The 14,199-nt window shown below is 44.9% G+C and overlaps 1 protein-coding gene across 1 annotated transcript in view; it reads right to left on the reverse strand.

Moving 5' to 3' along the window:
• IDO2 (indoleamine 2,3-dioxygenase 2) overlaps positions 1–14,199 on the reverse strand; it is an 82,830-nt gene that overhangs the window by 47,799 nt on the left and 20,832 nt on the right. The window contains exon 2 of the mRNA XM_073588605.1: positions 13,582–13,677. Coding sequence (XP_073444706.1) covers positions 13,582–13,677 — 96 coding nt within the window. The remainder of the gene's footprint in view (positions 1–13,581; positions 13,678–14,199) is intronic.

Genomic DNA, 14,199 nt, shown 5'->3' on the forward strand with positions numbered 1-14,199 from the left:
TTTTTTATGGTTTTCACTAAAGGGATTAACTAGTGGGACAGTTTTATAGGTCGGGTCGTTACAGATGCAGGGATACTAAATATGTGTACTTTTATTGTTTAGATTTTTTTTTAATTCAAATGTTTATTTATTGCTGTAATAAATATTCATTTTTTTATTATTTTTTTTAAATATTTTTACAATTATTTAAAAAAAATTTTAATTCTTGCTTGTACACTTTGTCACACTATGGGACACTTATTCTGTGCAGACTGATCGCTTGTGTAGCATGCAGATTTGCATGCTATAGAAGCTGTCAGCGCTGCAGCTTCAATACACTGACCTGAGAGACTTCCTGGTCATCACTGCACATGACAGGAAGTCTCTCAGGCCTGGAGACCCGGATGTCGTCATGACGACATCGGGTCTCCATGTCAGCGATCGGGACCCCGCGGCATGCCGCGGGGTCTCCGATCTGAAGGCAAAGGGGCTGTCACAGCTGACAGCCCCTCTGCCTGCTCCCGAAACGCTGCAATCAGTGTTCCGGGGGTTAAAGTGCCAGGCGCGGTCCATGACCTCTCCTGGCACTTAGTGCCGTGTGTGAGCTGTGAGAATCAACTGACACCCCGCCGCGATCAGCCGCGCTCCCCCCGTGAGCATGGCTGATCGCGTATGACGTACTATTCCGTCCATGGGAATTAAGTCTAATGGCAGAAAGGGGTTAAAGACTTCTTCAGGTGGACATTAGGGGTTGAATGATGTACATTGGGGTATGCTTGGGATTATCATCATGTTGGAAGCTCCAGTGATGACCTCAGTTTCCTCCCAGGTAGCATCACGTTTTCTCATAGAATTTCCCTATAGAAATGGCTTTTTAAGCCTTGACCTGAAAAAGACCTACAGTGCTGTGCAAATTAATTGGGACAAAGCATTTTTTTAAGTAAAATTGTAGGTTGGTTACCAGTCAGTGATTCAAACCAGTTTTAACTGCTTTGAACAGGCACTCACACCTGTTCAAAGCCATTAAAACTGGTTTGAATCACTGACTGGTAACCAACTTACGATTTTACTTAAAAAAGTGCTTTGTCCCAATTAATTTGCACAGCACTGTATCTACAGTGGTATTCAGGTATTCAGACCCAGTAAAATTTTTCACTTTATTTCATTGCAGCCATTTGGTAAATTCAAAAAAGTGCATTTTTTATCACTAATGTACACACTAATATTTAACCCCTTCACTACCAAGGGTGGTTTGCACGTTAACTCCCGGGCCAATTTTTACAATTCTGACCACTGTCCCTTTATGAGGTCATAACTCTGAAACGCTTCCATGGATCCCGGTGATTCTGACATTGTTTTCTCGTGACATATTGTACTTCATGTTAGTGGTAAAATTTCATTCAAATAACTTGCGTTTATTTGTGAAAAAAATGGAAATTTGGCGAAAATTTTGAAAATTTCGCAATTTTCCAACTTTGAATTTCTATGCCCTTAAATCACAGCGATACGGCACACAAAAATCTTAATAAATAACATTTCCCACATGTTTACTTTACATCAGCACAATTTTGGAACCAAAATTTTTTTATGTTAGGAAGTTATAAGGGTTAAAAATTGACCAGCGATTTCTCATTTTTGCAACACCATTTTATTTTTAGGGACCACATCACATTTGAAGCCACTTTGAGGGGTCTATATGATAGAAAATACCCAAAAGTGACACCATTCTAAAAACTGCACCCCTTAAGGTGCTTAAAACCACATTCAAGAAGTTTATTAACCCTTTAGGTTCGTCACAGGAATTTTTTGAATATTTCAAAAAAAATGAACATTTAACTTTTTTTCACAAAAAAAATACTTCAGGTTCAATTTTCTTTATTTTACCAAGGGTAACAGGAGAAATTGGACTGCAAAAGTTAATGTGCAATTTGTCCTGAGTACACTGATACCTGATATGTGGGGGGGAACCACTGTTTTGGCGCATGGGAGACCTCAGTAGGGAAGGAGCGCCGTTTGACTTTTTCAATGCAAAATTGGCTGGAATTCAGATCGGACGCCATGTCACGTTTGGAGAGCCCCTGATGTACCTGAAAAGTGGAAACCCCCCAAAGTGACCCCATTTTGGAAACTAGACCCCCCAAGGAACTTATCTAGATATGTGGTGAGAACTTTGAACCCACAAGGGCTTCACCGAAGTTTATAACGTACAGCGGTACAATTAAAAAATCATATTTTTTCCACAAAAATGATCTTTTCACCCCCAATTTTTATTTTTCCAAGGGTAACAGGACCCTAAAAGTTATTGTGCAATTTGTCCTGAGTAAGCTGATGCCCCATTTGTGGGTGTAAATGACTATTTGGGCGCATAGCAGAGCTCGGAAGGGAAGCAGCGCCATTTGACGTTTTTGGCTAGAATTGAGATCGAACACCATGTCGCGATTGGAAAAACCCTGATGTACCAAAACAGTGGAAACCCCCCACAAATTACACCATTTTGGAATCTAGACCCCCCAAGGAACTTATCTAGATGTGTGGTGAGCACTTTGAACCCCCAAGGGCTTCACAGAAGTTTATAACATACAGCCGTACAATTAAAAAATCATATTTTTTCCACAAAAATGATCTTTTCACCCTCAATTCTTATTTTTCCAAGAGTAACAGGACCCTAAAAGATATTGTGCAATTTATCCTGAGTGCGGTGATACCCCATATGTGGGGGTAAACCACTATTTGGGCGCATGGCAGAGCTCGGAAGGGAAGCAGCACCATTTGACGTTTTTGGCTGGAATTGAGATCGGACACCATGTCGCGTTTGGAAAGCCCCTGATGTACCAAAACAGTAGAAACCCCCCACAAATGACACCATTTTGGAAACTAGACCCCCCAAGGAACTTATCTAGATGTGTGGTGAGCACTTTGAACCCCCCAGTGCTTCACAGAAGTTTATAACGCCCGGGCGTGAAAATAAAAAAAATCGCATTTTTTTCACAAACATCATCTTTTAGTCCCCATTTTTTTATTTTCCCAAGGGTAACAGGAGAAATTGGACCCCAAAAGTTGTTGTCCAATTTGTCCTGAGTACGCTGACACCCCATATGTGGGAGAAAACTACTGTATGGGGACACGTCGGGGCTCGGAAGGGAAGTAGTGACGTTTTGGAATGCAGACTTTGATGGAATTGTGTGCGGGTGTCATGTTGCCTTTGGAGAGCCCCTAAGGTACCTAAACAGTGGAAACCCCCCACAAATGACCCCATTTTGGAAACTAGACCCCCTGAGGAACTTATCTAGATGTGTGGTGAGCACTTTGAACCCCCAAGGGCTTCACAGAAGTTTGTAATGCCCAGGCATGAAAATAAAAAAATCGTATTTTTTCCACAAACATGATCAATTAGTCTCCAATTTTTTTATTTTCCCAAGGGTAACAGGAGAAATTGGACCCCAAAAGTTGTTGTCCAATTTGTCCTGAGTATGCTGATACCTCATATGTGGGAGAAAACTACTGTATGGGCACACGTCGGGGCTCGGAAGGGAAGTAGTGACGTTTTTGGAATGCAGACTTTGATGGCATGGTCTGCGGGTGTCATGTTGCTTTTGGAGAGCCCCTGATGTACCTAAACATTGGAAACCCCTCACAAATGACCCCATTTTGGAAACTAGACCCCCTAATGAACTTATCTAGATGTGTGGTGAGCACTTTGAACCCCCCAGTGCTTCACAGAAGTTTATAACGACCGGGCGTGAAAATAAAAATATCGTATTTTTTCAACAAACATCATCTTTTAGTCCCCATTTTTTTATTTTCCCAAGGGTAACAGGAGAAATTGGACCCCAAAAGTTGTTGTCCAATTTGTCCTAAGTATGCTGATACCTCATATGTGGGAGAAAACTACTGTATGGGCACACGTCGGGGCTCGGAAAGGAAGTAGTGACGTTTTGGAATGCAGAGTTTGATGGATTGGTCTGCGGGTGTCATGTGCGTTTGGAGAGCCCCTGATGTACCTAAACTATTGAAACTCCCCACAAGTGACACCATTTTGGAAACTAGACCCCCCACGGAACTTATCTAGATGTGTGGTGAGCACTTTGAACCCCCAAGTGCTTCACAGAAGTTTATAACGCCTGGGCGTGAAAATAAAAAAATTCATTTTTTTCTGCAAAAATGATATTTTTGCCCCCAATTTTTTATTTTCCTAAGGGTAACAGGAGAAATTGGACCCCAAAAGTTGTTTTGTAATTTGTCCTGAGTAGGCTGATACCCCATATGTGGGGGTAAAACACTGTTTGGGCGCATGGCAGAGCTTGGAAGGGAAGGAGCACCATTTGACTTTTTCAACGCAGAATTGGCTGGAATTGAGATCAGACGCCATGTTGCATTTGGAGAGGACCTGATGTGCCCAAACAGTGGAAACGCCCCAATTATAACTCCAACCCTAACCCCAACACACCCCTAACCCTAATCTGAGCCCTAACCCTAGCCCTAGCCCTAACCCTAGCCCTAACCCTAACCCTAATGGGAAAATGGAAATAAATACATTTTCTTTTAGTTTTATTATTTTTCCCTAACTAAGGGGGTGATAACGGGGGGTTTGATTTACTATTTATGGCGGTTTTTATGCTTGGCAGCTGTCACACGCTAAAAGACGCTTTTTATTGTAAAAATAGTTTTTGCATCACCACATATTGAGAGCTATAATTTTTCCGTATTTTGACCCACCGAGTCATCTCAGGTCTTATTTTTTGCGGGACGAGTTGATGTTTTCATTGGTACCATTTTCGGGCACGTGACATTTTTTGATCGCTTTTTATTCCGATTTTTGGGACGCAGAATGAACAAAAACCAGCGTTTCATGAATTTCTTTTGGGGGGGTGCGTTTACACCATTCCGCGTGTGGTAAAATTGATAAAGCGGTTTTATTCTTCGGGTCAGTACGGTTACAGCGATACCTCATTTAGGTCGTTTTTTTATGTTTTGTCGGTTTTTTGCCATGAAAACAATTTTATATAAAAAATAATTATTTTTGTATCGCTTTATTCTGCGAGCTATAACTTTTTTATTTTTTTGCGGATGATGCTGTATGGTGGCTCGTTTTTTGCGGGACAAGATGACGTTTTCAGCGGTACCATGGATATTTATATTTGTCTTTTTGATCGCGCGTTATTGCACTTTTTGTTTGGTGGTATGATAATAAATCATTATTTTTGCTTCGTTTTTTATTTTTATTTTTTAAGGGGTTTGCTAAAGGGGTTAACTAATGGGACAGTTTTATAGGGCGGGTCGCTACGGACGCGGCGATACCAAATATGTGTACTTTTATAGTTTTTTTTTTTTTTTAAATGGATTTATTGGGGAATATTTTTCTTTTTTACTAATTTATTTAGCGATTTTTTTAAAATTATTTTTAACACTTATTTTTTTTTTTCTTACTTTATTACCTTGTCCCAGGTGGGACATCACTGTCCTGTGACAGATCAGCAATCTGTCACAGGCAGTTCTGCAGACTTCCTCATGCCTGCGCTTTGCAGGCAGTGAGGAAGTCAGCTCCCTACAGGCCCCCGAAGGCCCCCGTCGCCATCTTGGATCCGGGGGCCTGTAGGGAAAGAGACCCCCGCAGCAGCGCTGCACATTGCGCTGCTGTGAGGGGCTCAGGGAAGCACAGAGGGAGCCCCCTCCCTGCCGATGCTTCCCTTTAACCCCCGGTACACCGCGATCGCGTTTGATCGCGGTGTACAAGGGGTTAACGTGTCGGGGGCGGTCCGTGACCGCCCCTGACACATTGTGCCGGGTGTCAGCTGTGATAATCAGCTGACACCCGGCTGCGATCAGCGGCGCTCACCACGTGGGCGCCGCTGATCGCTGGGACGTAATATTCCGTCCATGGTAATTGGGTCCAGGGTCACATGGACGGAATATTACGTCCATTGTAGGTAAGGGGTTAAGTCACATGCTGTCCATTTCCTTGTGATGCTCCTTGAGATGGTTCTACTCCTTCATTGGAGTCCAGCTGTGTTTAATTAAGCTGATAGGACTTGATTTGTAAAGGCACACACCTGTCTATCTATATAAGACCTCACAGCTCACAGTGCATGTCAGACCAAATGAGAATAAAGAGGTCAAAAGAACTGGCCAAGGAGCTCAGAGACAGAATTGTGGCAAGGCGCAGATCTGGCCAAGATTACAGAAGAATTTCTGCAGTACTCAAGATTCCTAAGAGTGTGTCGCCCCTGAGGCTCAGTCGCCACAGAGGTACTGCACCTTCTCCTACGGTGTAGTGCCCCACCTCCTAGGTAAGTTGGGAACTCCTTTCCACACTCCAACATCTGCATCCCACACACAGGATAGTTCAGTAGGTCCACATAGCAGCTTCAGGCTGGGGGTAGCAGAGCGCCCTTCGTGGAACCCTGCTTCGTAACACGAGATGTGCTGGGAGGTGGGTGGAGTTATTATAAAAGAGAGGGAAAGTTTAGAATTGCAGGTCAGTCTGGGGTGAGTCCCAGAGAAGGAGAGCAGGTTGACAGAAGGTCAGTCTGACGGGAGGTCAGGCGAGAGGAGTTCAGTTCTGAAGTTAGTTTTCAGTTCAGTTTGAGTTCAGTTTAGAAAGAGTGCTGCAGCTGCCTCTGTGATCTGATCCAGCTGGCACGGGAAAGAGAAGAGAAGGAGAAAGACGTAGACCTGCAACCTAAGCTTCCATAAGAGAGAGAAGGAACAGCGTGGAACGAAGGAGTAAGAGAACAGAGACTAGTTGTGGGTTGGAAGAGGAACCCTGCCTATAGGTTCTCAGTGTAAGGCCAGGGCCCGGTCCCCGAGGTTGTATGGACACTTATGGTTCTGCAGCAGACACCGGTGGAGTAGTTGGCTGTAAATGCACTACTCCCATCAAAGACTTGGGACACAACAGCAACTGGATAGAGACCCATGACTTCGGAGAAGGGAGTCCCCGATAGAGGCTACAGCTGTCTGTCATACAAGTAAGGTTCTAGGAACATCTGACAGGAGGAATTCCAGAGAACTACGGTACTGGAGTTCTTCACACTAAAAGGCGCAATAGAGAAGTCGTTTAGGAAAGGCACATGTTGGCGGAGTGTTGGAGAGGAGAACCCTGACTTGCCCGGGAGGTTGATTGAGTCTCTACCCCGGAGTACACAGCACGGAGGCAGGCACCAGTGGGTACCACAAACTGTGAGCAAAGCTTTGAAACTACAAGCCCTGGGGTCCTCCATTCATTCGCCGCTAACGCCTTCAGCACCGCTACATCTGGGTACCAGCATCTATACCATTCTGCGCCTCTCCTCATCCATTGCAAATACACTGCCCTGGGACTACAGCTCCACCTGTGGGGAGCTATACCATCTTTGCTGCACCACACCATCAGTCCCAGCGGATCTGCATGCAGCGTTGGCTTACCATCTCCCTTGCCAAACACCACGGGTGGCGTCACAAACTATTCAAATAAACTTTAACACCATTAACATCACCGCCATTGATATTGGGCGCCCAGGGCCACGGACCGGGTCACTGCTGCTGTGATACATTCCCCCTGACACCGGCCCGGTACCCCGCTGCCCTGGGTGTGAGGGGCGACCCAAGAGCACAGTGGCCTCCATAATCCTTAAATAGAAGAAGTTTGGGACCACCAGAAGTCTTCCTAGACCTGGCTGTCCAGCCAAACTGAGCAATCGTGGGAGAAGAGTCTTGGTGAGAGAGGTAAAGAAGAACACCAAGATCCCTGTGGCTGAGCTTCACAGATGCAGTAGGGAGATGGCAGATAGCTCCACAAAGTCAACTATCACTGCAGCCCTCCACCAGTCGGGCTTTTATGGCAGAGTGGCCCAACAGAAGCCTCTCCTCTTAAGACATATGAAAGCCAGCATAAAGTTTGCTAAAAAACACATGAAGGTCTCCTAGACTATGAGAAACAAGATTCTCTGGTCTGATTAGACGAAGATAGAATTTTCATCAAAAAGTTCTAAGCGGTATGTGTGGAGAAAACCAGGCACTGCTCATCACCTGTCACGGTCCCGGTCACGGCCCCCGTCGCGCGCCCTCATACTCACCTTCCAGCGCCGCAGCCTCTCTCCTCCCTCCGTCATCATCGGCGTCCTCCTCAGACCGGCCCGCAGCCTGTGACGTCACTACTGGCCTTGTGCATGTGCTATAGGACGCGGCCGGCTCTCCCTGCCTCTTCTTATGCTCCGGCAGTGCCCTGACCCGGTAGCACCGCCGGACCAATTGGGGTCGGTCCTCGGGTATTTCAGGCCACCCTCCCATAATGGAGGCGCCTGATCGTGTTTGTGCTACCCGCATGCTAGGCCCCGTGCCCCTGCCCTGTGCACTGCGCCAGTTCTCATACCTTCCTGTGCTTCTATTGCAGTCCTACTCCGGTCATGTGTGTTCCTGCTCCGTCCTGCCTGCCCGTGTATTGCCTCTGCAGTCCTACTCCGGTCCTGTGTGTTCCTGCTCTGCCCTGCCTGCCCGAGTCGTGCCTGACTCCTGCAGTCCTACTCCGGTCCTGTCTACCCGTGCCTGATTCCTGCAGTCCTACTCCGGTCCTGTCTACCCGTGCCTGATTCCTGCAGTCCTACTCCGGTCCTGCCTGCCAGTGCCTGATTCCTGCAGTCCTACTCCGGTCCTGCCTGCCAGTGTCTTGGTCTCTTGCTGTCCTACTCCAGTCCCCACCCGAGGCCTACGCCTTCCCTGTGCTCATGGTACCAGGTCCTCTGTCTTGCTCTAGTCCATTCGGAGCCGCCCCTCTTGGTATCGGCTGCCGTGGCATTCGAACCCTGAGCCTGCTCCTAACGGTCCCTGTATAAGGGTCGGTCCCACCAGGTTGCTCGCCCGGGGTCCCTCGGTGCCACGGTCCAGAGGGTCAACTCCTGGAAGCCCGCCTTGCCTAGCGAAACGCTAACATCACCTGCTCAATACAGTCCCAATAGTGAAACATGGTGGTGGCAGCACCATGCTATGGGGGGTGTTTTTCAGCTGCAGGGACAGGACTACTTGTTGAAATTGAAGGAAGCATGAATGCGGCCAAGTACAGAGATATCCTGGATGAAAACCTCTTCCAGAGTGCTCTAGACCTCAGACTTGGCCGAAGGTTCACCTTCCAGCAAGACAATGACCCTAAGCACATAGCTAAAATAACAAAGGAGTGGCTTCAGAACAACTCTGTGATCATTCTTGACTGGCCCAGCCAGAGCCCTGACCTAAACCCAATTGAGCATCTCTGGAGAGACCTGAAAATGGCGGTCCACCAACGTTCACCATCCAACCTGACGGAACTGGAGAGGATCTGCAAGGAAGAATGGCAGAGGATCCCCAAATCCAGGTGTGAAAAACTTGTTGCATCTTTCCCAAGACGACTCATGGCTGTACTAGCTCAAAAGGTGCTTCTACTCAATACTGAGCAAAGGGTCTGAATACTTATGACCATGGGATATTTCAGATTTTGTTTTTTAATACATTTGCAAAAATGTCTACATTTCGGGGGTTTTTTGAGTCAAGATGAGAAAAAAATGAGAAAATTAGAAAAAAAATGAACTTTCTTGAATTTACCAAATGGCTGCAATGAAACAAAGAGTGAAAAATTGGAACAGGTCTGAATACTTTCTGTGCCCACTGTATATTTTAAGGTCGAAAGGTTTCTTGTCTTCCCTGTATTGGTGATGGAAGAAAATATTTTTTTTTTTACAGTGATTACTTTTTACAACCTTACCTGTCTTTTGGATCTATACTGGTCAATACTTACAATTTTGCGGAGACTGTTCCGCTAAGGGATTGAAGGCCCCGTCACACACAGCGAGATCGCTAGCGAGATCGCTGATTTTGTGATGCATCAGCGACCTCGCCAGCGATATCGCTGTGTGTGGCACACATCAGCGACCGGCCCCCCTGCCAGGTATCGCTGATCGTGCACGAATGTCCTGGGCCATTTTTTGATCGTTGGTCTCCCGCTGGCCAGCATGCATCGCGTGTGGCAGCGGGAGAGCAACGATCAGGGAGCTCCCAGCGCTGTAAGCAGACGCTGGGAGCTGGTATTTAAGGTAAATATCGGGGTAACTAAGCGCGCGCCGTCAGTTAGTAACCCGCTGTGTACCTTAGTTACCTGCGTGCTCATGCAGGGAGCTGGTAACCAAGGTACACAGCGGGTAACTAAGTGACAAGCGCTCTTAGTTACCCTCTGTGTACCTTAGATACCAGCTCCCAGCGCCAGCACGCAGGTATCTAAGGTACACAGTGGGTAACTCAGCGACGCGCTTGCTTAGCTACCCGATATTTTCCTTGGATACCAGCGTCCTCACTGGTCCTGATCGCTGGTGAGTCTGCCTGTTTGACAGGTCACCAGCAATCATGTAGTGATGCACCAGCGATCCTGACAAGGTCGTATCCTTGTCGGGATCGCTGGTGCATCGTTTAGTGTGATGGGGCCTTTAGACTTAGTAAAAGTGGGTGTTTCAGCTCTGTTCCTAGTTGATTTAGGCCTTTCCCTGATGTCCTGTGGTGGGGTTCAAAGTGGTTGTAAAAGGATTGACCTGCTGTCACCTTTGTGGTCAAGTATTCACCTCTGTGGATCCAGCGCAAGTTACCTTAGTGGTTGCACCTGTGATTGGCTGCAGCAGTCACGTGACGAACTGCATATCATCTATGGAACATCCAATGACTCGCTGTTCTGATCATCTGACCACTGCAGCTAACCACAAGTCTCAATCCTTTCACAGAAGAGGAAAGGTGGCGTTATTGCTTATGATTATGGTGCAGACCATTAGCGCGACCTCCACTGGATACAGTAGGGATGGCAGCAGTAAGTATAGCTCAGGTTTTTTGTTTGTTTTATAAGTCATCATTGCTTAGGGTAAACATTTTTAAGGCCAGACAATCCCTTTAAATGTCCCAAAGTTTGGGTTGTAATTTTTGATAAGTATGGAACAGATTTTTTGTTTTGTTGTACTAAGTCAACCTCTTTGAACTGTGTCTTCCAGTCTAGATTACGTAGTATTCCTTATATACACAAGTATAACTTGTCAAAGAAGGTTATCTCACTAAAAGTCATCAAGAAAACATAACTCTGAAGAAGCCATTGACCGGTGTCAAGATGGGTGTGGAATTACCCTTGTCTGTGCCATGATATGAAAATGCTGAATTATCTGAGTCAAGGCAACCTTTGTTAGATCCGTATGTGGAATTTATATATACAGTCATGGCCCAGAGTGTTGGCACCCTTGAAATTATTCCACAAAATTAAGTATTTCTCCCAGAAAATTATTGCAATTCCACATGTTTTCTTATACACATTTATTTCCTTTCTGTGCATTGGAACAACACAAAAAAAACAAAGAAAAAAAAAGGCAAATTGGACATAATTTCACACAAAAACCCTAAAAAAGGTCCAGGCAAAATTGTTGGCACCCTCAACTTAATATTTGGTTGCACACCCTTTGGAATAGGTAATAGCAATCAATAACTTTCTATAACCATCAACAAGTTTCTCACTCCTCTCAGCTGGAATTTTGGAGCACACTTCTTTTGCAAACTGCTCCAGGTCTCTCATATTTGAAGCATGTCTTCTCCCAACAGCAATTGTAAGATCTCTCCACAGGTGATCAATGGGATTTAGATCCGGAGTTATTGCTGGCCACTTCAGAACTGTCCAGTGCTTTGATTCCATCCACTTCTGGGTGCTTTTTGAAGTATAAACAATTATACACACTAGCGCTCGTTCTAAGAATGTACCTATTGGAGAAGCTGCAGGAGAAGACAGGCACTGTGCAAGTCCTGTTGAATAAACTACAAGTAAAAAATCCAAAATAAAATTCACTGCGCTTACTCTCTAAAAATTACCATGAATATGTAGCAAGAAAAACATTGTGCCAAAAAGATGCTTTAGATAGACCTTGATGAAGAGGGACCGTGTCCCTCGAAACGCGTCGTTCGGATTGACCCTGAGCACCACCTGTCCAGGACAACGGCTGGTCACGTGACGTCACGCCCCCCAGCCTTCTGTGCTTTGCAGTGTGTTGGCGGCGGTACTTCGGCCGGAGTCCGCCGTCAGCCTCTGCTTCTTCCAAGCTCCCCGCCTGCACCCCTCAGGTGCCAGCAGCACGTTAACCCTCAGCGGCACATTGGAAGCTTATGTCCTCACGCTATATGGCATTCTGATTGACCACTTGGCTATCGTGCCACACAATTTAACAAGTAACTGCCTCACTCCGCCACTGTCTACTAACAGTGGCAGGTTGTTAATCCACACAGCACCTTTGTGACGCTTTATTGATAAATCAGCAGAACCTAACAACCATATTTCCTAGCCTCATCAGTGGAGGACACATCCTACCACTCTTTGCTGCTAGCGGTGTGAGGCTAATCTCTATAGTGCTTTCGCGGCACAGCTACTGTTTGCTATTTAACTAATTGCTATCTGGCAGTGGCAGTGAATGGTCTGTCTAGAGCATCTTTTTGGCACAATGTTTTTCTTGCTACATATTCATGGTAACTTTTAGAGAGTAAGCGCAGTGAATTTTATTTAGGATTTTTTGCTTCTTGAAGTATGTTTGGGGTCATTGTCCTAGGACGCAAACCCAGTTAATACTGGGCACTACATTGCGACCCAAAATCCATTGGTAATTTTCAGATTTCATGATGCCTTGCACACATTCAAGGCACCGTGTCAGAAGCAGCAAAACAACCTCAAAATATCTTTAAATCTCCACCATATTTGACTGTAGGTGCTGGGTTCTTTTCTTCGTAGGCCTCATTAAATTTTTCGGAAAACAATAGAATGTTGTTCTTTATCAAAAAGCTCTATCATGGTCTCATCTGACCACAGGAAGATCAGAAGGCCCTTCTCAGAAGGATTTTGGCCTTATGGTTCTCCTGCCATAGCGTTTCATTTCATTCAAATGTCAACGGATAGTTTGTGCTGATACTGATGCACCCTGAGCCTGGAGAACAACTTGAATTTCTTTGGAATTTCATTGGGGCTGCTTATCCACCATCTGGGCTATTCTGTGCTGCAACCATTCATCAATTTTCTCTACTGTTCACGTCCAGGGAGATTAGCTACAGTGCTATGGGTTGTAAACTTCTTTATTATGTTAGGCAATGGACAAATAAACATCAAGATGGACTTGTAACCTTGAGAGTGTTGATATTTTTCAGCAATTTGGCTCCCAGGTCTTCAGACAGTTATCTTCTCTTTTTTCTGTTCTCCATGCTTAATGAGACATACAATACAAAGACTGAGTCAAATGCTCCTCTTTTTATTTGGTTTCAGGTATGATTTTCATATTGCGCACGCCTGTTACTTGCTACAGGCGAGTTTGAACGAGCATCAAATGCTTGAAATAAAATTGTTTTTCTCTGGGTTTTTTTGTGTTGTTCCAATACAAACAAAGGAAATAAATATCTTTATAACAACACATGTGTAATTCCAATAATTTTCTGGAAGAAATACTTCAGTTCCTGGAACAATTTCAAGGGTGCCAACACTTTCAGCCATGACTGTATAGTATATATGGGTGTTATATTTGTTCTAGGTTTGTTCTTGACTTAGTATGGTTGTTATTTGTTAAACATTAATCCATAAAAAACGTGAAATACCACACTCACCTTGCTGACTTCATCCCGGAGTTTCTTTGTTTCAATCAGTTCAGCTAAACATTCTGCTATGTCCATCCAGGGCTTGTAATATTCAGAGAGTTTCACCTTTGTTTAAAAAAATGCAGACATATTTAATTAGAATCCATTCGCCCCAGCCAATAGGAGTGTCTCAAATATGGGGACATAAGTTGACAGAAAAATTTAAAAAAAATGTAGCTCTTGGAAGAAGAGGAGAGAAAAAATGAAAGCACAAAAATTTTCAAAAAAAATCGACTAGTCCTTAAAGGGAATCTGTCAGCAGGATTTCACACCCCAAACTGTTTATTTGCGCATGTAGCTCTTTCAAAGACAAGCACAGCAATACATTTACATGGCCCAGTTCATTCATCCACTACTGAGAAATCAGAGTTTGAATTGATATGTAAATGATCTTGAAGAGTTATTTGTAGATCTGAACCGTCTGTCACTCCAGCTCTATTCCTCATCCAGCTGTTCAGTGTGAACATACTACCAAGTGTATGTTCACATTGAAAGTCAATTAACCCCTTCGCACCCGAGCCTGTTTTTGCCTTCGTGACCGGGCCAATTTTTTCAATTCTGACCAGTGTCACTTTATGAGGTCATAAC

This window comes from Dendrobates tinctorius, unplaced genomic scaffold, assembly GCF_039654945.1.
Source record: "Dendrobates tinctorius isolate UK_male_01 unplaced genomic scaffold, ASM3965494v1 ptg000104l, whole genome shotgun sequence".
NCBI lineage: Eukaryota > Metazoa > Chordata > Amphibia > Anura > Dendrobatidae > Dendrobates > Dendrobates tinctorius.